Source organism: Rhamphochromis sp. 'chilingali', assembly GCF_963969265.1.
Source record: "Rhamphochromis sp. 'chilingali' genome assembly, chromosome: 16".
NCBI classification, from domain to species: Eukaryota; Metazoa; Chordata; class Actinopteri; order Cichliformes; family Cichlidae; genus Rhamphochromis; species Rhamphochromis sp. 'chilingali'.
The window spans coordinates 30,988,914-31,014,420 of record NC_137943.1 but is presented as its reverse complement, the minus strand read 5'-3'; the positions used below and the strand labels follow the sequence as shown (position 1 = coordinate 31,014,420).

Below are 25,507 nucleotides of genomic sequence, written 5' to 3'. Positions count from 1 at the left end.
CAAATGTTAAAGTAACCTTATGAGCAGAAACTGATATAAGAGACTATCAGTTATGGAGACAAAGATAAAGGCAAAAAAAACCTGTATTAAATTAAATAAGCAAACTGATATGAATGAACCTTACATTTAGATAATACAAATCATCAGCAAGAATAATAAAAAACAAGCAAAAACAAATAATAAAACAAACCTCAGCTAACGTGGAAGCTACACTGCAAGGTGGTCTGTTTAATAAATAAAATGTGACAGGTCACATACAGGACCATTAACATCTCTGTAAACAGAACTCAGCTCCCACAAAGCTCCAAATGAAGAAAAACTGCATCTGCATGCAGAGAACTGTTTGTGGAGACATCCAGCATATCGACGCACAGTGAGTGAATGATGAAGAACAAACCATAACGAGGGGCAGGGCTACTACACTGCATTGTGTCCATCAGGTAAAAAAAGAAAAGAAATCTGTTGGCTAATCTACACCATATCAATAACAGCTTCCTTAAGGTTTTAAAATGCACTGCAGCTGCATTTTAAAACATATCTACAAGCAATGCCAAAGAAACACACAGGTATGAGTACAGAGGTACTATGAAGGTAGCTCACTTCTTACTGGAGTATATCACCATAGTGACTTAAACTGTAGAGCAAACCTGCTTCAGAGCAGGTTGTGTTTGAGATTACGGATCAACAAGTATGAAATCACCACTTAGCTACCAATCAGTTCTCTGGAAAACTGCTTTACAACAAGTACCTGAAAGATCCCTTTGGACTGCTGTGCCATGGATAGTGGGAGGATCTTTCCATTGATGAGCAGTGTTGGTCAAGTTACTTGAAAAAAGTAATCAGTAACTAATTACTGATTACTCCCCCAAAAAAGTAATCCCGTTACTTTACTGATTACTTATTTTCAAAAGTAATTAATTACTTAGTTACTTAGTTACTTTTTAAAAACACGATTTACAACCTGAAGAGGTGATAAAGTGATAGATCTTTCAGCCCAATTCTACTTTTTCTACATAATCCATCATACAAAATGTAATCAAATGGAAAAGTCTCTTTTTAAAACTTGTTTTATCAGTTTTAATCTTTTAACTTTATGCATCAAGCAAAACATTTAATTATATGCAACATTCTCTGACTTGAATAAATTAGTTTAACATTTAAACCTATTTTCTACACATTCCAGCACATAAAATAAAATATTTTTTGTGTTTTCACTCACTCTTTCAAACAGATGCAAGTAAAACACAGCAGAAAATAAATAAAGTCAAAGACTCAGCGGTCCTTTTGCTCTATTTTCACCTGTAAAGCAGGAGCAGGGTAGGCGGAGGGTTACCCTGGTGCAGGTGTGCTGCGGTCAGTTGAAGAATCCGCGCAAGTGTCTCTGTGAGTTTCCCATCACGTCGTAGCTACTCGGTGCTTGTTGGAAGTTTAGGGGTTTTTTTCGCTGTAAAAAGAAGTTTTCTTCCCACGCACGATGGACGCTAATGTTTTTGTCACTTTTTATGGAATCAAACTCAAAGTAAGGTCAGTACTTCCACACTTTAAACGCTGCACGCTCATACTCTCTCCGCACTCGATATATGATCCATTGTTGATCTGCACACAGCTGCTGTCACCAACGTCGCACTTGCTTACGTCACTGTCATGAGACATTCTCGCAAAAAAAATCACGGTTTTAGTAACGCAGTAACGCAGCGTTCCTACGGGAAAGTAACGGTAATCTAATTACCGATTTTGCAATAGTAATCCCTTACTTTACTCGTTACTTGAAAAAAGTAATCAGATTAAAGTAACGCGTTACAAGTAACGCGTTACTGCCTGTTACAGGAAAAATGATTCTATGTTTCTTTACCTTCTTTTAAATGTACAAAGATGCCTTTTGTCTGCCCTTTGCCTATGGTTAGATTAGTTTAGAATAATCTTTTTAGACTTTCTCAGCAAAGACATACTGTTTTGGGACATATTGTTTTAGATTGTTTTATCTCTCACAGCCTTCTCCCAGCTCTCTGCTGACGAGACTAGCGCCACATATGGAGTTGTTTATTTCATTTGTTTTGTATTTTCTTATCCTGTTCTCACTGTCTTTCCTATAAAAATTACCAAGCCACTGTGCATGGTGTGAGTTGTTCTTCGCAGCTCACCCGTGTACACGTTTGATAAAGAAAGTAACTTTGTCTCATTGTGTCTTTATTTCTCCTGGGTCTTTTACAGAGTTTTCCCCCAACATTTCTTGGTCCTTCGAGCCGGATCGCCTCCATCGTGTCCCATCTCCGTGACCAGTCCACGTTGCTCGTCTGTCGACAGCCCACATACTAGGTGTGTGGTCAAAGACCAAGGGCGTTAAATTCGAGTCTTGGCCAACGTTCTTAGAAAGCGACCCACGGTGGTGGGGCCCGATCGAGGTGGACCAGACCCGGCGACACTGACCAGGTAGATACAGACACACTGACACAATCTTGCGTAAAATCGCATTTTGAATTCAGGGAATTTAAAATAGCGGAAGTAGCTCGTCGACTGGTAGCTTTGGAAGCTCGTCGACTGGTAGCGTAGCTCGTCGGCTGGTAGCTCTGGGAGCTCGTCGACTGGTAGCTTTGGAGCTCTGGGTAGCTCCCCCAGCTGGGTCTAGACTGGGTCTAGGGAGTAAGTAGCTCTGGGAGCTCCCCTTATTATAAGGGTTCCGGTCGCGCGCGTCAAAGCTGTGAATGTGTGTGTGTGTATTGTTTTAATTAACGGAGCAAGCTGAATTTTCACGGTCCAATAAGAGACTGAGCCGCTCCTACTGTGTTTTTCTTTCACTGCTGTTCGCTGAAGTGCTGGTGGTTTGGGAGAACGGTCGAGTTCCGCCTCGTAAAGTTCACACCGCTTTTGGAAATAGTCCGAAAGTAGAAGGGCGTGTGAACAACCACTCTCATTCCTCATACCAGCGAAGGTGGATAGCAGCTGTATTGCCAGTGTATAAATAAATAAATAAATAAAACTAAATAAATAAATACATAAGTAAGATACACTAAATAATAAAAATTGAAAAATGGGGAATAAAACCTCTAAACCTGTTGCCAATAATGGGCAGTATACACAAAAGTTCATTAATGACGAACAGTGGATAGAAAATAAATATCCAGGTGCAGGAAAAATCAGCGCAAGGAGATGGCGTAATCCTAAAAAGACGTCATGTCCTGGGTGGGAGGGTACGTGCAGCCCCGCAGCTTTAACACAGCTCAAAGATAGCTTATTAAAGGAAATAAGTGCAACCACAAATCTTAGAAAGAAAGGAAAACGCACACATGAATTAACTTTCCTAGATGCATGGAAAAAAGAGCAACAGAGACGTGCTGAGAATAGAGAAAAGCGACAGAATAAAAAACAAAAGCAAAGCTGTGAGGTGCCTGAAGCAACGGCTGCAGCCCCTCCCCCCTATGTTACTGCCTCTGCATCAACTCCCAAGCAAACAGACAAAGATGCAGCTGTGAATAACCCTTACGGTTCAGTGCAGGCAGATTTAGCTAAAATGTCATTAACACATGCACCTGAAGCAGATATAGGGGAAGATCATATAGGCAGGGAAATATGGCCTGACCCCCCAAGCCCCCCAGGAGTATTTCCATTAATAAGTTCACCTAACCCCAGATATGGTCAGCCAATTGGACCTATGGGGCATCAAGACGCACACCCCACAATTCTTGTGTTTAGACCATGGTCACATGAGGATCGCAAAAATGTTCTTAAAGATGTCCCGCCCCTGCATGACGGTTTTGACATATGGAAGAGAGCAGTTGAAGCAATTAGGACTCAGTGGTATTTAAACGGTCATGAAATGTACCAGGTACTTCAAGATCTTTTAGGTTTGAAGTTTGGCTCAGTGAAAGGCTCTTTCACTGGGGGGGCAATCAATAATCCTTTAGATTCTTTAGTGGTCGGCAACGGACCACAACCCCTGCGTGCAGGTGACCCTGATTTAGAAGGCCAACTACATAACTTCTATGAACGTGTGAAATTACAGCTGGCCCCCAAGCCAAACTACAATAAAATAGGAGAAGTGAAACAGAAAGAAAATGAAACTGCATCAGACTTTTTAGACCGCCTGCGCCCAGTTTTTAGGCAGCATTCAGGTTTAGATTATGCCGATGGCGATGCAACGCCATTCCAGCAGCAGCTAAAAAATGCATTTCTAAATGGCCTACTCCCACCAATAAGAGCACATGTAGAGAAACATTGGGTCACAATGACCACTGGCAACCTGCCGGATGCCCTGTTACATGCTGAACACGCCACAAAAGTGCACAAACAGAAAAATAAGGCTGACGTCTTCACCATAGATTCAGAGACAGGTTTCCTTGCATTTTCGGGAGGCTATCAGAGGCAGAGAGGGAAGCAAGGCAATCGGCAGCAAGGCCGCAAACACCCTAACAGAAACAGCAGATATTTCAAAGACAATGCCTGTTTTAACTGTGGGAGAGAAGGTCATTTTGCACGAGATTGCAGGAGCAAGCCACAGACACAAAATAATAGGAGAAACAATGACAGGCAAAACAGTGGCGAATCTATGGAGAACAGCGACATGTGACTAGAAAACACACAAGACATGAACATTGATGAGGGAGGGGAAGTTTTTAACATAGAACAATTGCTATTAGGGTCAGAATACAAACCAATGCTGCTAATTCATGTGAACGGGCAACCAATCCAAATGTTGTGTGACACCGGAGCATGTAAAACGGTTCTAAGGCAGCCGCCTAAAAACTTACAGTACTCAAGAGATGCATTACTTGTGAAGTCAGCCACAGGCCACACCACCGTACAACTACTAACTGCCCCGTTAGAATTAATGCATACCGAAAGTGGCCGCAGGTGCTTCATTAAATGCATATATGACCCGTCATGCCCAGTAAACCTACTAGGAAGAGACGCTCTGACAGCACTCAAGATAGGCGTGATACCGGAAGAGAATGGCATGATTGCTGAATGCATGCTAAATGACAACACACCAGAGCCAGATAGCATTAACACGGCACACAGCAGCAATGTGTGTCTCTCTCAAGGCTACGGTGTCCCACATTACTACTGGACTCTTGAGTTGCCCGAGCTCACAAAACTACACGATGTGGCCCGCAAATATACACCCCCAACATCCTATTTCCAGAAACCCACTGACTATCACAACACGTTGAGATTTAAACAAACTCCAGGTCCAGACCCACTTTACGATAAGCAAGTGTGGAAGCTAGGACCACAGAGTTTGACTTTACAACACCTGTATGTCACAAAGTCGGGAAATGCAGTGTGCTCAGTAATCCAATCAGCAGCCGTGAAGGCTTTGAACCGCATGCCTAAGCCACACGTGTCTGTAGCGCATGACTATCATTCAGACTGGAAAGATTTAGGAAATGTGTTAGCCAGGGTTGAAGCAGACACTTATGAAAAAACGGAAGACACTCATGAAGGCTGGCTGCAAGGCCGCCGGACAGGGTGTTTCCGATACACACTGGGTTGGGTGGTCACAGTCAGGCCCGCTGTACACCTAGCCGATGCCGCTGAAACACACGCACAACTGACTGAATGACACCAGGCAGCACTAGCTCAGCTGCCTGAAACTCTCTGGTCTGCCGGCCCTGCTGATGTAGGCCTTATAAAAAATGCTGATGAAGTAAGAGTAAAACCTCTCTCAAAACACAGACCACTGATATCTCAATACCCACTCACTGCTGAGGCTAGACATGGCATTCGCCCAGTGATAGCAGACATGGAGAAGGCAGGAATTTTAATAAAAACAAAGACAGCCACCTGTAACACTCCTATCTTTCCTGTTAAAAAAGCGACCGCGGGTGCATACCGTCTAGTACATGACCTGAGAGCTATAAACGAAGTGACTGAACAAATCTCACCTGTGGTTGCTAATCCACACACTATTTTGAATCAGGTCACACCGAACGAACAGTGGTTCTCAGTAATCGACCTTTCAAACGCCTTTTTCTCAGTTCCACTACATCCAGACTCACAGCCATTGTTTGGCTTCACCTATGAGGGTCAGAGGTACACATACACTCGTTTGCCCCAGGGTTTCCAGAATAGCCCAACCCTCTATGCAGAAGCACTGAAGAAGTCAATGTCTAGCTGTAAGCTCCCACAGCTAGGTCAATACTTGCTGTATGTAGATGACATTCTAATAACCGGACACACACAGCAGGCGTGCAAAGACAACACACTTGCTGTGCTACAGCATTTGGCTGAACAGGGCCACAAAGTCTCAAAACACAAACTGCAGCTGTGGAGTGATAACGTTACATATCTCGGACACACACTCACAGGCCAGGGCAAAACACTGCTGGGAACCAGAAAGCTGGCAGTGCAAAACACACCCAAACCTAAAACAAAACAACAGATGATGAGTTTTTTAGGTTTGTGTAATTTCTGTAGAGCTTGGATTCCAGAGTATGCACTAACAGTTCAGCCACTCCAAGACATGATTTATGGCAAAAACCTCGCTTTGCGCGACACAATAACGTGGACGGTAGAGGCAGACACAGCATTTACTAACCTAAAGGTGGCTTTACAAACAAATGTAGTCCTGGCCCTGCCTGATTATGACAAGCCTTTCGTGCTGCATGTTGATGGGGGGGCAGGCTACATGAAGGCAGTTCTGACACAGGCTTTTGGTGACAAACAGCGCCCTTTAGCATTCTACTCGTGTAAGTTAGACGCTGTAGTTTCGGGCCTGCCGACTTGCGTCCAAAGCTGTGCAGCGGCCACAGAGGCAGTAAAGAAGTCAGCAGACATTGTCTTAGGCCACAAACTAGTTGTCAAGGTCCCGCATGCTGTCACATCTATACTGCTGCAAGCCAATCTCTCTTACCTGACTCATGCCAGACAGCTATCGTATGTAGGCATTTTACTATCACAGTCTCACATCACACTGGAAAAATGTGGCACACTGAATCCAGGGACTCTAGTGAGCACACCAGCTGATGGAGATGTGCACAACTGCCATGCAGAATTAGACAAAGACACCAAACCCCGCCCTGACATTCATGCTGAGCCACAAGCTGGTTTTACTGATGTCTTTGTGGACGGATCGGCCTCTAAAGACAACACAGGCCGTAATTGTGTAGGTTACGCAGTAACCACAGACAGTAGAATAATAGAAGCAAAACCACTTTCTTCTTCATATTCTGCACAGAGCGCTGAGCTGATAGCTGTTATTCGTGCATGTGAAATCCACAAAGATAAACCAATAAACATTTATACAGACAGCCAGTATGTTTTCTCTGCTGTGCATCATTTCGCAAAGCTCTGGCAAAACAGAGGAATGATTACATCAACCGGTAAACCAGTCCAGCATGCAAGCCTCTTACAACGCCTGCTGACTGTAATACATTTACCACAACAACTCGCATTGTGTAAATGTGCAGCACACAAAACTGATGGCTCTTTTATTACTACAGGCAACAATTTTGCTGACAGAGCCGCAAAACAGGCGGCACAAAAAACAAACATGACATTGATGGCAGTAAACACACATCAGATTCCACTGGATGTGTTGCAAAGTGAACAAAAAGCAGCAAGCACAGCAGAGCAGGCAAAATGGCTAAAACACGGTGCAGTTCTGACAAACGATTTAATGATGTGTTATGGCAAGCCAGTGTTGCCAAAATCGCTCCACAAAATGGCGGCATTAGTGACTCATGGCTGTACGCATTTGTCATCGGGGGGAATGACCTGTATTGTCAACACTCATTTTTACACTGTAAATTTTGAAACTTCGGCAAAACAATTTGTCAGAACGTGCATGACGTGTCAAAAATATAATGCTCAGGGTAACCTGCGACCACAAAGAGGCCGTTTTCCAACTCCGCCTCATCCTTTTCACACAATTCATATGGATTTTATTGAACTAAGCGAATGTCAAGGGTCAAAATACGCCTTAGTGGTTATAGACGTGTTCTCAAAGTGGCCGGAAATCTATCCAGTGAAAAAGGCAGATGCAATTTCAGTAGCAAAGTGCCTGTGCAATCACTTCATACCCACATATGGCATCCCAGCTTTGATACGGTCAGACAACGGCACTCATTTTGTAAATGATGTCATCACTAAGGTCTCTGAAGCACTCGGTTTCAGCATAAAACACCACTGTGCTTATCACCCTCAGAGCGCAGGCCTTGTAGAGAGAACTAACGGCACTATAAAACAAAGGCTCAGGAAATGCATGGCAGAAACAGGAAGGCCGTGGCCTGAATGTTTGGGTTTAGTGAAAATGTGGATGCGCTTAACGCAAGGCTCCCATAAACTAACTCCATTTGAAATCATTCATGGCAGGCCGTTTCCACTGCCCATTACCAGTCAACCAATAGACAAAGCAATCAGAGAACACACATTAGCAGAGTGGATGTCTAAGCTGTTAGAAAACAAAGAGATCGTTGTACATAATCAACAACCTGATGATGTTTCTCCAGTGTCTTGCAGACTAAAGCCCGGTGACTGGGTTCTGATCAAGGTGCTCCAAAGGAAAAACTGGAGCACACCCAGGTGGGAGGGGCCATACCAAGTCCTCCTCACTACACCGACCGCTTGCAAAATTGCGGAACGACCATCCTGGGTCCATCAGAGTCACTGCAGGCGAGTCAGTGAAGCCATCTAAACACAGCTGACGGCAGGCTTGCCCGCTTGTTGTGATCTCGCCCGGTGGAGGGGTCAGCTTTCCTGGCCGGGGGGTCTACTCGCGACAGGAGGGTGTGTTCCGTCGTCATGAGGTGGTGGCTCTTATCAACTGCAGCGGCCCTGACCATGGCCGGGCTCCTCACCTTTGCTTCCGTGAGGGACAACAAGTCACGCTACATGGAAAAAAGGCAGACACTGTATGACAAAGGAAAGTACACCAAGTTTCCCCATGGATACGCCACTAACTTCTGGTGGCAGTTTATGAACACTACAGCTCACTTGAATAACAAAACTGACTGCTATGCATGTACCCATATGCCCCTATCCTCACAGACGTCTGGCCTGTGGCCGTACAGCATACCTGAAGATCGCAGTTGGTGTCTGTTGGGCCTGGCAACACATCCAGGCTACGGTACTCTTTGGTCCAAAGCCAACTACAGCATCCCAGCAAAAGCAACCTGGAGGTCATCATCACTCACAAATGTGAACTGTTCCGGACAGACCTACCTACTTACCTGGCCCCAAGTCTCAGACCCACTGCCTGATGTAATTCTACTGAACAAACTGAACGCATCACAACTGCCAGTATGTGTGATGAACAATGGATCGCGGGCAGTGGGGGAGCTGCCTACTCACCTATGTAAGTCCATATACACTTTCTGCCCACCAAGGAACGAGAGGAAGTGTATGGCCTGTTCAATCAACGCCACCTGTGCCAGTGACACGACGCTGATGGGCCTAAACTGTCGCTCCGACTACAGCTACCGAATGCCACTACAAACAAAGACTCAGTACCAGACAGGATGTGCACGGACGGCACCCAGCAGCAGAGGAACCAGAGTTTTGGCTGACTGGTACTTCCTATGTGGCAACAAGGCTTATCTGTCACTCCCTGAAGGTTGGGGAGGTCTGTGCGCCCTGGTGGAATTATCAGATCACGTTTTCTTCATGCAAAGTGTTGCACATCACCCAAGCAGCCGGCAGAGACGTGAAGTGGACATCGCCTCCCCCAATTCTTTCGGCATTACCGTGGACACTGGAGTGCCGGGAGAGTTTCGCATCTGGGGAGGAGGAGTGAAATTCTTACAGAGCTTGATCCCCGGCATTGGAGTTGCCGAGGTGCGGGATCACGTGGAGATCAACCGATATGCTCTGCTACGACACATCAACTTGACTAAGACCCTGGGAACTGCCTTAGCAGGAGAACAGCAGGCCATCAGAACGATGGTGCTGCAGAACAGACTGACACTAGACCTGCTAACAGCATCACAAGGAGGAGTTTGCAAGCTGATCGGGGAAACATGTTGCACTTTTATCCCTGATGGATACGAAACTGGAGGAGACATTTATGAAGCTTTGCAGAATTTGACCGCTCTGCAAAAATATGTCACTGAACACACACCTGGAGCAGCTACAGCACAAGGCTGGTTTGACTGGCTGTTCAGCGGTTCATGGCTGGCTACTGTAGCAAAGCCATTTTTTCTTCTAGGTCTCATCATGATAGCACTGCTCATATTAGTGTTGTGTGTGTTGCCATGCCTAAGAGTAATGATTTCAAAGATGATAACAACTACAATGACTGCTTATATTGCCGTGCCTCAAGAAGAGCAACATCCGGTTGCAATTCTGTTAGAAGAGAACTTGTACTAGCTGCTAATAAATGACGTGGTGATTAAAAATGACTTGTCAAGTGATCATGCACTGATTAAAACATTAGTAGGTTATGCAAGTTTTCATGCTTTTATTTTTTTGAAGTCTTGACTTTTAAACATAACGTTTTTCATTTTAAATATGACGTTTTCATGCTTTTATTTTCTTTGAAGTTTTCATTTTAAACATGAAGTTTTCATTATTTTACATATAAAGTTTTCAATTTAAGGTTTGCATCATTTTACATATAAGGTTTTCATCCTTGTATTTTTTGAAGTTCTCATTTTACATATTAGGTTTTCATCATATAAAGTTTTCATTTTACTTTTCATCCTTTTATTTTTTGTAAGTTTTCGTTTTAAAATATAAGGTTTTTATCCTTTATTTTTTGTAGTTTTATTATTTTTTTTCTTGTTTTTTCCACTTGTTCTTTCATTTACTATGATTTTCATTTACTATGTTTTTCTTTTTATTTTCTTTTGTTTTATTATGTTTTTCTTTTTATTATTTTCTTTTGTTTTATTCTTTAGACCAACTGACTGCCATTTCTGCTATGCTGACATTTTGAAGATTTTTGGAAATTAAAAATTGCCTAAGATACTTAATAAATAATTTTCATAGACAATTGTTGTATACATTTAAAATAAGTTAAACAGGGGGGAATGTTACAGGAAAAATGATTCTATGTTTCTTTACCTTCTTTTAAATGTACAAAGATGCCTTTTGTCTGCCCTTTGCCTATGGTTAGATTAGTTTAGAATAATCTTTTTAGACTTTCTCAGCAAAGACATACTGTTTTGGGACATATTGTTTTAGATTGTTTTATCTCTCACAGCCTTCTCCCAGCTCTCTGCTGACGAGACTAGCGCCACATATGGAGTTGTTTATTTCATTTGTTTTGTATTTTCTTATCCTGTTCTCACTGTCTTTCCTATAAAAATTACCAAGCCACTGTGCATGGTGTGAGTTGTTCTTCGCAGCTCACCCGTGTACACGTTTGATAAAGAAAGTAACTTTGTCTCATTGTGTCTTTATTTCTCCTGGGTCTTTTACAGAGTTTTCCCCCAACACTGCCCATCTCTGTTGATGAGCATCAGTAGTCTAATCAGTTTAGATTCTTAAATTCGACTTCATTCTTTGACTTTTCCCATTTGTCTGCAGAACAATTTCACAACATTTTGAATTCCTCTATAAACATTAATCTCGTTTTTTCTTTTGTCTGCAACGCTTGTCCCTAGCATGTCCTCGTCCATGACAGCATTTAATCTTATCTGAGCAATTCCTCTTGGTCTCCTGTATCACTGCTCATCATTCGACATGCTTTTCCCAGTATATCCACGGCCATTTTTGTATTTATGCTTGTATTTTCTCCCAGACTGGTAAACATCAACAGAGCTCAGCAAAAGAACTTTTAGTTCCTATTTGAACTTTATTAATACAAGTGTTTAACCTTTTCATGTTTATAGTTTTATCTTTCTTTGTAAAGTCAGCTGTTCTGCTGCTCTCTATGTGATTGGTCAAATGCCCCCAACGCCACCCCTTTCATGTAAACAGGCTAGTAGCTAAAATGGGAAACCCTGATTTACCTTATAGAGTTGATAACTAGCGTCATGTGATCACTTAGTCTGATTGACAATGTTGGGATAAGTTAATCAAGATAACAGAAAGATTTCTTGAGTATGATGAACAATGAATTTAACTCCTAAATGTGACTTCCTAACACAGAATGTGATGACGTCATACGCTTTGTACTTTGATGTGTGGTGATTGGAAGTGTCTGTGTGGTGCAGCCTGGACAGACCAGACCAGCTGCACCACACAGACACTTCAAACCTCACCCGAGGACAAAAAGCACAAGAACAACAACAAAAAAAGAAAGAAAACAAACCTTAGAAACATGCAGGGTTACAGGAGAAGCCAGCCGTGCAGAGTCTGAATTTAACTCCTATTTATGACTTCCTACCAAAGAATGATGATGGGAGAATTTCGATTTATTTATTACGCATTAGTTTTATGGGTCTGTTCCACTTAAGGTCAGATTGGTGTCTATGAACCAAAATGAGTTTCACACCAAGACTAAACTCGTGTCATGGTTTGCATTATGCAGTGGTTACAGTGGTGACACTTATTAGACTCTGAAGTCTGTGCACCAGTTTTTCAGGGTCCTATAGGTGCAATTGTTGCGACCACTGTAAATGTGACACCATCACAGAAAAATGGTATAATAAAATCAGAAGAAGAAAGAGAACTCTAATATGATGGCTGCACACCAGCTGGATCATTATAACAACATCACATCACATGAGTAACTTCAACATGACGAGACTTCAAGGACTCCAACAATGTTCATACAGTGAGGATAAATAATGTTTTTTTTATTATTTATTATAAAAAGGACACAATATAGATATATAAAATGCAGCCAGAACTCCAATAACTAACATGTCCATTAATTTGACACGTTGATTTATATATAATTTCTTTTTCTCTCTTAGCTTTTCAGCTCCACATTTTTGCCATTTCTTCCACACTCAACTCTTTTCTACAAGCTGAGCACACAGTGAAGGTAGGGGAGGGCTGGTGGCATTAAGAGATTTGATTGGGCAATCTAGGGGCCAGTTAGTTCTTTCCTTTGGTGAAAGTTGGGCTCTTCAATTCAGCATGGTACAACTCCAAAGATTCTGCAACATCAAACCCTCTGTCTGCTAATATTACATCCAGTTACAAGATGAGCTTCCCGACCCCCTGAACTACAGATGCCCTACATGACTGTTAGGACAACTTATGTATTGCAAGTATGCAGTACTAAGAATAACTTGATGTTTCTGACTTTGCATTATGAATTGTTTATCCACTGACAAACATTTCAAGTTCTACTAAATTAAAAGACAATTTGTGGTAACCTGATTAGGATTCAAAAAGAATAATTAACAACACTTCTTGTAATGGTGTTAAAATCAGCCCAGCTTTTATTTTCATATGCAAAAAGTAAAAGCAAATCAGCCAACATACTGGACACATAATTGTCAATTATACTGTCACCATTGTTACTGGTATTGAAAGCTTATTGATAATTTGTCCAAGTAAGGAATGCCCTCTCACAAATGTCATGTGACAACCTCATTGGCTTACGGAACTGTGATGTCACACACATTTAGAATCTTACCACCACTGTGATCCTTCGATCCTTTGATCCTAAAACCTATAAATAGGGGTGAGACGCAAGAACTTTTAGTCCGTTATTCGCAGCATTTATGTTTGCAGCATTCAAACGAACGTTCGCCAGAGAAGCCCTTTTTGGATCCTTTTCAGAGTCACTGTTAACAGATTCCAACATGTCTCCAAGAAAGCAGAAAAAAAGAGAAAACGTAAAGCCCAGCGCTCCTCTTTGCAATCGAGAAGACGATACGCAACTGCAGAAGATGTGCTTGGAAGAAATGCATGAGGAAAATCTCATGAACAATCACAATACGCGACACCCGCCCCTGCCAGAGTACACCAATTACATCTGGGAAAGTTTTTTTAAACAACGAACGGAGATTATCTTACTGAGAGAGCACTGTGAGAGAAGGACCGCTGAAGCAGATAAACTGTTCAGACAGCTTCTCGATAAGGAAGATATTATAAAGGAGAAAGAAATGGAACTCCTAGACATGCGGGGAAGGATCTTTGAGCTCCAAGCAAAGCTTAATAAAGTACAAGAAAAACCAACAGAAGAAATCCTCCAACAGAAGAAAAACGAGAAAGAGAGGGAAAAAAAGATTCAGGAGCTGCAAGTAAAGCTGGATGAAGCTCTGCAAAAAAATCAAGAACTCCTCCAAGAGAAGAAACAACTGGTCATAAAACTCCAAGGCACTGAGATAAATGAAAAAGTGCTGAAAGGAAGGGTTGAGTTTCTTCGAAAGAAAGCGCAACAGACCATGAAAAAGGAAGATATGGATTGCAAGCTTCAGGACAGCGAGAAACACAAGGAAGCCTTGCAAATAAAGCTTGATGAAGCTCTGCAAAAAAATCAAGAACTCCTCCAAGAAAAAGAACAAATGGACATAAAGCAGCGCAAACTGCAAAGCATGGAGGGAAAGTACAAAGCACTGCAGGCGAAGCTTGATAAAACACTGAACAAAAATAAAGAGTTGCTTCAAGAAAAAAAGCAACTAGAAATTAAACAGAAAGAAACGGACTCCAAGCTTGAAGGCGTGGAGGAAAAATACACCGCGCTGAAAATAAAGCTTGATAAAACAGTGCAAAGAAATAAGGATTTCCTACAAGACAAAGAACAATGGGAAATAAAGCAGAAAGAAGATAAACAAATTCTCCAGGACTTTGAGAGGAAAAACCAACAACTGCAAGACTGTTATAACCAACTGAACTCCAAAACAACTGAGCTGGAGGGGGAAAAGAAAAAAGTGCAAAAACAATGCTCAGAGATGCAGAGTAAGCTCAGTGACATGCTGAGAAAAAACACAGAACTGGAGAAACTTTCCAACAATTTGAAGTGCAAAAACACTGAGGTGCAGATGTTAAAGCAGCAAGTAGAGAAAACAAACAAAGACCTGCAGTGTACACTTCAAGAACTCGAGAGAAGTCAGCAGCTACAAGACGCACACAACAAATTACAACACAGTTATACAGAGATGCACGAGGCAAAGCTTATGCAGGAGGCCAAATGTAAAGAACTGAAAGAAAGGCTGGAAGAAAAACAAGGCAAATTAGAAGAAGTGGAGACAACATGCAGGAAACTTGAGAAGGAAAACACACAAACAATTGATGAGTTACGAACCCTCATCCTAGAGAAAAGAGTGCTCGTGGAAAAGATCACGGAAAAGAAGAAAAAACGCTTCCGCTTCTTCTGGAGAAAGAGCACTCCTGCTTTTTCTACTTTTTCTACTTTTCCTTCTGCTGATGTCACCCCGTCTTCCTCCTCCACCGTTGCATCGTAATTTTCACCTTAACTCCTAACACCTGCCCCATCTCCCCCCCCCCCCTCTCTCTTTCACCCTCACCCCCCAACCAGTCCCGACAGTTGACTGGCCCCTCTAGAGCCTGGTTCTGTCATAGGTTTCTTCCTTTAAAGGGAGTTGTTCCTATCCACTGTCGCACCCAGTGCTTGCTCAGAGGGCATAGTTGGGGTTCTCTCTCCTCTCTTTCCTCCTTTCTATCCCTTTCCTTTACCCTCTTCTTTAACCCCCACCCCTCCCCCTTTTCTATTCCCCCGCTTTTCTATTTCCTTAATAATTTAATAATAAACACAATTGGCTACATTTTAAATGTGTCTGATCAACGTCTTCATTCAAGAATGAATTGTCTTTCTCACGGAGTCATGTGTATTTTGTGTTTTCCTCGGGCTGGTGATCCCCGCGGTCGTTCAGCCCCGGAGTCCAGAGTTTTAGTGTTTTAATCACATTTAGTGTTACATTTTAGATCACCACAATAGGATATCCATAATTTAGGATTCAGGCATTTGTTTTAGTTCAATATCGTAATCATTCTATGACTGAGTAGTTTACAGAACCTTCAGTCTGCAGCAATAACTTCTGTTGGAGCTATTTGTTCTTATTTTTTTTATTATTTTGAAATTAGTTAAAGTTTGTTGTTAGTTTACTTATATTTTGGGGTTTATTTACAAGTTTATTTGTAGGTTAATATTTGTTTCAATGTTTTGTTTGTTTGATGTTACCTTGTTAAATTAGTCAGTAAAAGCTGTAGGGCCATTTTGTTTCTATAAATAAAGAGACTGGTATAGGACCAGCATGCACTGGGGTGAGCCTATGGTTTTTTACTAGAGCAGGAGAAGCAGCAGGACGTAACTAAAAATGGATCTTGTTATTGCTTGCCAAACTGGATAAAATAAACCATAAGAACGCAACTTTAAAGTTTGGACAGTGGACTTCTTTTGCCTGCGTACGAAATATTATCTCAGTGCAGCAGTGGCTTGTGGACTTTTAATTGTGGGATGTTTGGTTTGTCAAACAAAAGGAATTGCCACTACAAAAAGTAAAAAACCTGCCCGTGGACAAAGGAATAATCCTTCATTAATGGATATGTTGGATATATGGATTTCAAGGATCACCGTCGAACTCGAATAAAAGTTACTGGATCGTCTGTAAGTACTCCAGACGGATTTGATGTTGAAGCCTGGATCAACATGTCACTCGTTCATCAAAGCTGGTGAGTGACAATATTGTTTAAGCCGTAAAGGAAAACGGTGAAGCTATTGGAGTTTAAAGACATTATTTCACTACAAAGACTGATGAACTGAGTTTTGATGTACTAAATTTGTGCATAATAGGATCACTAATTGAAACATGCCAACGCCCTCCGTGGAAATGTTTGTTCGGTGCAATCATGTTTGCGCTTTATGCTATGGATTCTCAGTGTGCTGTGCATCTTTATAATGTTTGAAATAATCCAAGAGGACAATAAAAATGTTGGATATTAAGAGTAAACAAGAGAGTAAACAAGAGGATGACACTCAGATGCAAGCAGAGAAAAGAAGCATCAAATTTACGCCAAAAGGTTTGGATTTGTATATAAAGACATGCCAAGAAAAGCGGAGTTCAATGTGTAAGCAAGCATCTAAGTACATGGGGAAAATTTCTGCTTTAATGACCTCACATGAGAACGTTAAGGAAGTGTCTTCTGAATTTGGGAAGTTTATTAAATGCTATCAAGATGCAAACGCTTTGCAAGAATCCTTTTTAAGTTTGCCACTGCCAGAAGATGAAGTGAAAAGGCAAAGCGCACATTTTCAGTCTAAGGTGACAGCATTCTGTGTTTTTATGGACAAAGTAAATGTTTGGTTGCAGGAAGCAGGCGAGCCGTATACTGAACAAAGCAATACTGCTCTTAATGATCAAGCTGTTGAAAGTTTGGATGAAATAAATCCTGAAGACAGTGTCTCTAATATCTCAAGTGTAAAGCCACCTTCGAAAACATTGTCACAGCAAAGTCGAATTTCATCAACATCTTCCGCACGCATTAAAGCTGCGGCTGACAAGGCAGCGCTCATGGAGCGACTCGCTGCATTAAAGAAAAACATTCTATTGAAGCGCAAGAGGAAAAACTGAGAAAAGAAAAGGAGAAATTATCCTTGGAAACAGAGTTGGCAGCAACTAAGGCAAAGCTTCGTGTCTTAAAAATAAACTCAGTTTGTAGCTCTGAGCGTTCTGATGGAATGAACTCTTATTTTGAAAGAGGGCACGTACAAGAAGCGCCTTGTGCTGATACATTTGTTCCGGCAGAAAGAGATTACTCTGGTACAAATTCTACATCTGAATCACAAGTAATCGTACCTCAAAACTCAATCAACTGGAAGCAGAACAAATTCCACTGTTCTGCATAGTTGTTTGTTTTGTTCACACAGCAATCATTTACTAGAGAATTGTAAGCAGTTTAAAGCTAAAATTCATCGGGATAAGTTGACTTTTATCAAGGAAAGGGGAATTTGTTTTGGTTGTTTAAAAGTTGGTCACATAAGCAAAGACTGTAGGAGTCATTTGAGACACAGCAGCTGAGCAAATGATCATTTCATGCTGAAGACGTCCTCAGACAGATTTAAACACATACATAAACACAGCCTGGTGCCAATAACACAGCTAATGACACTGCTGTATCACTGGCTTTACTGATTAAAGAACATATCTGAAGGAAATCTTTGAACACAACAGAAAGTGACCTTTTAAACCTGCGACACTGATGCTGCATTCAAGGACCATTAAAAACATCTGAAAGGACTTAAGAACATGAAGAAAATGTGACTTGTTTCTCTGTAATGAAGCTGTTTTAGTGAAGAAAGTTGAAAGGTCACAGAGCGACTGCTGAATCTTCTGCTCGAAACATGAACTCTGAACTTTGTGATGCTTCAGGAGGAAAACTGCTTCAGTTATTCTCTCAGATTAGTTTCATATTTTCTGCATCAGATTTGAGTGAGATCCTGGAATGAAGACAGAAGAAAAGACTTTGTTCAAAGTTTGATTTATAGTCAAACCTTCCAGTTTATTCACACAATAAAACATCAACACAATATATGAATTCATTCATTAAAATCACAGTTTTTCCTCATTTGTTTGATGATTTTGACAAAAACAAAAACAAACACAAACACACATGGTCTGCCATACTCATAAAGAGAAATGTCGACATTGTTCAATACAAATATTCCAGAAACATTTAGAGGATAGAGAAGTTTACATTTTCATGTGCAGAAATATTTTAGTAAATCAAAATGATGATGAGCAGTGATAGCCTCCATAAACAGTCACAGGAAAGATCTCCTTTAAAAACTCAGAAACATCAAGAGAACAACTAGAAGATGTGGAGGTACCACCCATAATGTTTGACTGACAGCTGATCTCTGTGCAGAAATGATGGAGAGAAAATAAAATGAAACTAAAATACAGATTTAAACCCACAATATGAAAGACTTCAGTCTATTTCACTTTAATCAACTCAGCAGTGGCTCCATAATCATAATTATAGTAAAACAACAGTCCAGCATAGAGCGGCTGAGTGAATGCGGTCTGGACTCTGTGGAGGAGAGTCATGGTTTCAGAGACGCTGTAGAAGGACAAAATACCTGCTCTGTGATCCAGGTACACTCCTACTCTGGAGGAACGAGGACCTGAGACACGAGTTTGGATGTTGTTGTACCAAAATGTATAACTGTTGTTGTTACAATCTAATGACCAAGATTTGTCATTACGTCCAAATCCACTCCCTGCTCTGCTGATATTCTTGTAAGCGACTGCTACATCAACTCCCCCTCTCCACTCCACCTCCCAGTAACAACGTCCAGTCAGACTCTCTCTACTCAGGACCTGCCACGATTCAGTGAATCTGTCTGGATGATCAGAATAAGACTGTTGTTGATACTCTACTGTTACTTTTCTGTTCCCCTCTGATAATAACAGCCATGTGTGTGATGTGTTTGGATCCAGTGTGATTTCACATGAATATTTTAAGAATTCAGCTCTGGTCTTTGGCTCTGGTGGATCTGACAGTAAAACATCCACTTCAGTGACTGTCAGTGAGATGTTTGTCCATTCCTCTCTCAGAATGTCCTGTAGTTTATCTCTGACCTCTGACACAGCTGCTGTCACATCCTCAAAGTAGCTCAGAGGACGGATATTGATGCTGGATGAGTCTGTAGACTCACTGAGTGCTGACAGTGAGGGGTAGTTGTGTAGAAACTGGATGTGATCCTCTGTGTGTGAGAGCTGCTTCAGCTCAGCATCTTTCCTCTTCAGCTCAGTGATCTCCTGCTCCAGCTTCTCCTCAAGCTCTTTGACTCGACTCACTTCAGTTTCCTGCTGGGATCTGATCTGCTGCTTCACATCAGAGCTTCTTTTCTGGATGAGATGGATCAGCTCAGTGAAGATCTTCTCACTGTGCTCCACTGTTTGATCAGCAGACTGATTGATGGCCTCCACCTCCTGTTGAAGCAGCTTCACATCTTTCTCTCTGTCCTGGATTCTCTGCTGGATGTTTTGTCGACTCACCTCCAGCTCTCTCTGCCTCTCAGTCCTTTCTGCTGCAGCTGAGACTGTGTCGTGGCCTTTATGTTCATCCACAGAGCAGAGATAACAGATACTCTGCTGATCAGTACGGCAGAACATCTTCATCACCTCATCATGACGAGAGCAGATGTTCTCCTGGAGCTTCTTGGAGGGCTCCACCAGCTTGTGTTTCTTGAATGTAGGTGAATCATAATGAGTCTGAAGGTGTTTCTCACAGTAAGATGCCAGACAGAATAAACAGGACTTGAATGCTTTCATTTTTCTTCCAGTGCAGAAATCACAGGCCACATCTTCAGGTCCAGCATAGCAGTGATCAGCAGGAGCAGCTTGGAGTCCAGTCTTCTTCAGCTCCTCCACTAAATCTTCCACTAATAAGTTTTTCTCCAGGGCAGGCCTCGGTGTGAAAGTCCTCCGGCACTGAGGGCAGCTGTAGATTTTCTTCTTTTCCTCTTCATCCCAGAAGCTTTTAATACAGTTCATGCAGTAGCTGTGTCCACAGGGAATAGTCACCGGATCCTTCAGTGGATCCAAACAGACTGAACAGCAGAATTTTGTTTGATCCATTTGATTCATGTGCTGTGCCGTTTCACCGTCTCTCAGTGACTGTCAGACAGTTTCACTTCCACCTCCTACAGGAAATGAGGCTCACCAGCAACTGCATTTACACCATGTTGTTTAGACCCATCCTGATACAGACACATCTGTGAAGGGAGGCACTAAAGAAATATTCTTACAGAGCGACCAAGAGCCAATCACATGATGCAGGGTGTGGTATGTTTGGTTACAACATGCAGTAACAAGTCTGACCCAGTTAAAGTTTAATAGTTTAACTTTACGTGGATGTTTGAAATTGAAGTTTTATAGGACTCTCTGTTTAATTGTTGTTTTGTTTGGAGCGATGGTTCTTTTTATTTAAATAATTGATGATAATTTGATATATTTGATTATTTATTACTGGTGCAAAGAATTCATTTCTTCATGGTGCAAATATATAGTAGACTCAGGAGTTTAACTCAGTTTTCTTGGCCTTTGTTTATCGTTTCATTTGAAATCTTAATGGGTAAAGATCATCATAATTACATATGAAATTATATGTACAAATTATATGTTCCATTACACTATTAACAGCACAGATTATACAGCAAACATCAGATTCATGGATGGAGCCAGAGGCTAAATGACTGTTAAGATAAGATAAGATAAGATAACTCTTTATTGTCATTGCACAGTCATACATAGTACAGTAGTACAATGAAATTGGAAAAACTGTCCTACGTCGGCACTACATATAACACAACACGACACGATATGACACATCACAACGTAACAAACAACACAACACAGTATATTAACTTAGTATAAAAAAGAAGAATAAGTGTATGTGTATTGCACACTGTTATTATTGCACATTAATTATTATTGCACCTTGTTATAAATATAAATATTATTGTTATCGTTTTAAACATTGTTACCTCCCCCTAAAAAGTCCAGGGAGGTATCCAGTCAGGTCAGCTATTTACATTGATCAGGGCTATTGCCCTGTTGTAAAAGCTGTCCTTGAGTCTATTTGTTCGGGACCTCAGCAGCCTGAACCTCCTGCCAGACGGCAGCAGCTTAAACACCCGGTGTCCTGGGTGTGTGCAGTCCCGTAGGATGCTGCGTGCCCTCTTGAGACAGCGAGTGCTGTACAGGTGCTTCAGGGAGGGAAGAGGATGTCCAATGATTTTTTGGGCCATGTTGATGACCCTCTGGAGTGCCTTTCTGTGTGCTGTGGTGCAGCTGGAGAACCACACACCGATGCAATATGTCAGCACACTTTCAATGGAGCAGCGGTAGAAGACGGTCAGCAGCTCCTTCTTCAGGTCCATTTTTCTGAGGATTCTCAGAAAGTGGAGACGCTGTTGGGCCTTCTTTAAGACCGCAGAGGTGTTAGAGCTCCATTGGAGGTCTGTGTCTATGTGCACACCCAGAAACTTGAAACTGGAGACCCTTTCCACGCACTCCCCGTTGATGCTGACAGGCTGCAGCTCAGACTTCCTCCTTCTGAAGTCAACTACCAGTTCTTTTGTTTTGGTGGTATTGAGGTCCAGGTTGTTGTCTGCACACCAATCTGACAGCCTCTGAACTTCAGCTCTGTATGCAGTCTCATCTCCCCCTGAGATGAGCCCCACCACAGTGGTATCATCTGCAAACTTGATGACTGTGTTGTCTGGGTGGGAACTAACATAGTCATGTGTGTACAGAGTGTACAGTAGGGGACTCAGTACACAGCCTTGTGGAGAGCCGGTGTTGAGGCTGAGGGCTGAGGAAAGATGAGGCCCCACTCTAACTCTCTGTACACGGTCTGAGAGGAAGTCTCTGATCCAGCGGCAGGTGGTGGAAGGAAGTCCAATTTCCAGCAGTTTATCTATTAGTCTGTCCGGGAGTATCGTATTGAAAGCAGAGCTAAAGTCAACAAAGAGCAGCCTGGCGTAACGGCCCTGCACTTCCAGGTGAGAGATGGTGGTGTGGAGCGTTCAGTCCTCTTCAGGAAACGATCTTCATATGACGACAAACACGACAACAATCAGCTGTCAAACTGTACAAGAAGTTCACAGTAATGTAAAAGAAGTTATATCACTTTATTTTTAAATGTACGCACTCAGGGTCAGGACTGAAGACACTGATCGAGAAAATACTCTAAATATAAATATTCACCTAAACATTCAAAATTATTCAATTGCATGAAAAGAAATATGAACTCTCTACAATACTGGCTTCTGATTGGTTGAAAAAGCAGGTGCTGAACTTCAGAAGAGCTAAAGCTGCAAAACTGTGTAAACCCAGAGTGGATGCTGCCCTCTGACCTTTCAGAAGTACGATCTTTTTATGAAGACACAGAGGCAGAGTTATTATTCATCACTTTAAAGATGATATTCGTTACATGTTCTTCACTCGTTGTCTAGTAAAGTCCAGAGAATGAGACACATGATTTCAAAACATACAGCTGCATGTTAGAGATCACAGAGTTCTTCAGTCTTATGAGAACTCATGGAGACTAAATGTCAGACACATCAACAGTAAATGTCGTTCCTCCCCCCGTCAGTTTGTGTCCTCCACACTTGTTTACACAAACATCTGAGGTTTGAACAGTGTGCAAAACCACATGTTACAAAGCTGCTGAGCTACTGAATACTGGAATATTTCATTCAATATCACCATCTGACCAAAGGACAAACACAGAGAGGATTAGAGCGCCAAACTTTGTTTCAAACTGTTTCAGATTTTAGAGGCAAAAAGCAGAATTTCTACCTGGACAAAGAAATCAAAGCAGGAGCAAAACAAGCTTTTTACATTTATTCAAAGGCATTATGTGAATGTACTCTGAGCCACAGCCTCCTAAAGTAAAGACATTTGATCATCTAAACCAGACAGAGTCATGTTTTCAGCAGTGTCTGTATCCTCCATATAGACCATGCCATGGTCCACCTAGGGTGACCAGGTGTCTGACTTTATGTGGGACTACACAGCGCTCAGTCCTTGTTTGCCTGTGCCACACACATTGAGCCAATGTCCAGTTTTTTTATTGACTCTAGTTTCTGTCGATCGCTAGGCCCACAAAAAAACCCTGTACAGGAAGTAGATTTCATCTCTCTGATAAAAGGAGTTCTAATCCCTGATCCTATGAGTCTGACCCAGTAGATAATATTGATATGATCATATTTATGCCTTTGTTGTTTCACAAAGGGTTAAAAACATTCACAGGTTGGACTGTGGTTCTCCTTTTAGCGTCTCTGCTGGAATTTTAACTGTGAACCTCTTAGATCCAAACTTCTGAACTGCTCATCTCACAGAGGACAAAAGGGAAGAACCCCGAATCTCTTCTTCACCTCACTTTTATACCTGCTCACCCTTTCTCCCCCCTTCCCTCACTGGACGCCACATCTTCATACTTGGGCCAATCAGGTTGTTGACATTTGATCATCTGATGTGCACCTGTAACGCAATCTGTACTTACGCCAAACCTTTAATGCGTGGAAATCAGGACTGTTGACCTTGGGCAGTTCACTAGGTGTCAGTGTCATCAATTTCACCCCGATGTTTAACCCAGAATCACAGTTTCTCTAAAAATAGGTTACAAGAAATCAAATGTATCCCAAATACCTGTATCCTGTCAGAAGCTAGTTTCGTAAAGGAGATTGGTAGTAGCTGCTCCACCACAGGAACAATAAGGCTTCCAGCACACAATGGACACCACACTTACTTAGCATAAACACATTTATTTGACACAATTTTAAATAATAAACCCCCTTTTTTTTGTAGTGTCTTTCCACTCAGTGTCATAAGAAAAATAAAATAAATAAATAAAAACAAATATGTATCCTTTAAGGTCCTTTGGCCAAAAGAAAATCACCTGAGCTCAGGGAAAAATAAAGCGCATCGTTGGGGCCCTTTGAATTGTTCCTATCGCTCTGTTGGAACGGTGTAGCATCCAATAATAGCATCCAGCAACGACCATCTATTTGCCAGGACGGTTCGGCAGAGTCATCAGATGAGGACTTCCACAAGGCAGTTCATCCAGTAGGATCCAGGGCACCAAAAGGGCAAACAAACCAGCCTACACACAAGTGTGCAGAAGAATTAACTGAAATGTTCATAAGTCTCAGTACCACTGACTCAGTGTCCATGTCACTAACGGCTTATTTAACAGACTTACCATTATAATAATACAGGTTTGTCAAAATAAAAATATAACAGAACATAAATGCTGTTAACAATGCTTATTAATGCTGTTCTCTTAGGCATAACATAATAACACTGTAACTGACCTCGTGTCGGCCGCCATTTCAGGACATTAGCTAGGCTCACTTAACGGCTAGCTTGCTAACCGTCAGCCAATAACACACGTTATACAATATTTAGCCTCTTTCTTAACAACATGACAGCGGTAGATTTGATACCTCGCTGCAGTATAATAAGGCACAAAACATTTCATACGAACATGAGCTGCACGCTAACTCACCAGAGGAGTTCGTGTAATGGCGAATGCTGTCGGACTCAGCTCCGCTTCACGTTTGTAACTGCTACAAGACTTTTTCCTAACAACATATTAAATCATTAGCTTCACATATAAAGGTTTTTAAAACTATTTACAGCGACTCAAATGTCTACTGTACCCGAATTTCCAGCTCGTAGAGGGCACGAGAGCAGCATGCGCCTCATCGGACGAACAGAAGGAAAAACTCTGTAGCTGGACTAGAGAGTGGCTATGCGCACGGCACAGTGGTGCGTTCAGTGACCACAAATAATCAGAAATCCCATACTCAAACAATGATCTGGGTTACACTCTCCCCCTCTAAAGTGCATGAGTCTCTGCATGCACACTTGACTTAACAGGTGTGTGAAGGAAAGTGCTCTGAGAGAATACAATTGCGAAACTCTGACAAAAAGGAACTGAGAGCCAAAATTAAAGGCTCACCTAACTCATCATAAGTTAGTTTACGAGGTTGGCGTCTCTCTCTCCCAGAACGCCGCAACTCTACTGTCTCTGGCTCTAAACTCCGCTCAGCAGTGTCGCTGCTTTCTTGATTCATTTCAACAGGTTCTGTTTGTTCAGGAATGTCAATAACAACCCAACCTGGACCTTCATCAGATGGAATGGGAGATGTGGTCACCTCATTGCTTTCTGAGTGTAACAAAGGCTCAGGTTC

General features: G+C 41.9%; 2 protein-coding genes across 2 annotated transcripts; one reads left to right on the top strand and one right to left on the bottom strand.

Annotated features, from left to right (window-relative positions):
• Nucleotides 1–2,121: 2,121 nt before the first annotated feature.
• LOC308383589 (uncharacterized protein) lies at nt 2,122–10,841 on the top strand (the record flags this gene model as incomplete). Its single annotated transcript, XM_080861632.1, has 3 exons — nt 2,122–2,430; nt 8,448–10,116; nt 10,833–10,841. Exons 2-3 carry the CDS (start codon nt 8,740–8,742, stop codon nt 10,839–10,841), a joined length of 1,386 nt encoding a protein of 461 aa, XP_080717758.1. The 5' UTR covers nt 2,122–2,430; nt 8,448–8,739.
• Nucleotides 10,842–18,511: 7,670 nt separating this feature from the next.
• On the bottom strand, nt 18,512–20,502 carry LOC308412394 (tripartite motif-containing protein 16-like). Its single transcript, XM_080906711.1, has one exon. It carries the CDS (start codon nt 20,388–20,390, stop codon nt 18,732–18,734), a length of 1,659 nt encoding a protein of 552 aa, XP_080762837.1. The 5' UTR covers nt 20,391–20,502; the 3' UTR covers nt 18,512–18,731.
• Between the last annotated feature and the right edge of the window lie 5,005 nt (nt 20,503–25,507).

Coding starts and splice junctions, on each gene's coding strand:
- LOC308412394 (XM_080906711.1), bottom strand. CDS start 20,390: ATGAATCAAATGGATCAAACAAAATTCTGCTGTTCAGTCTGTTTGGAT.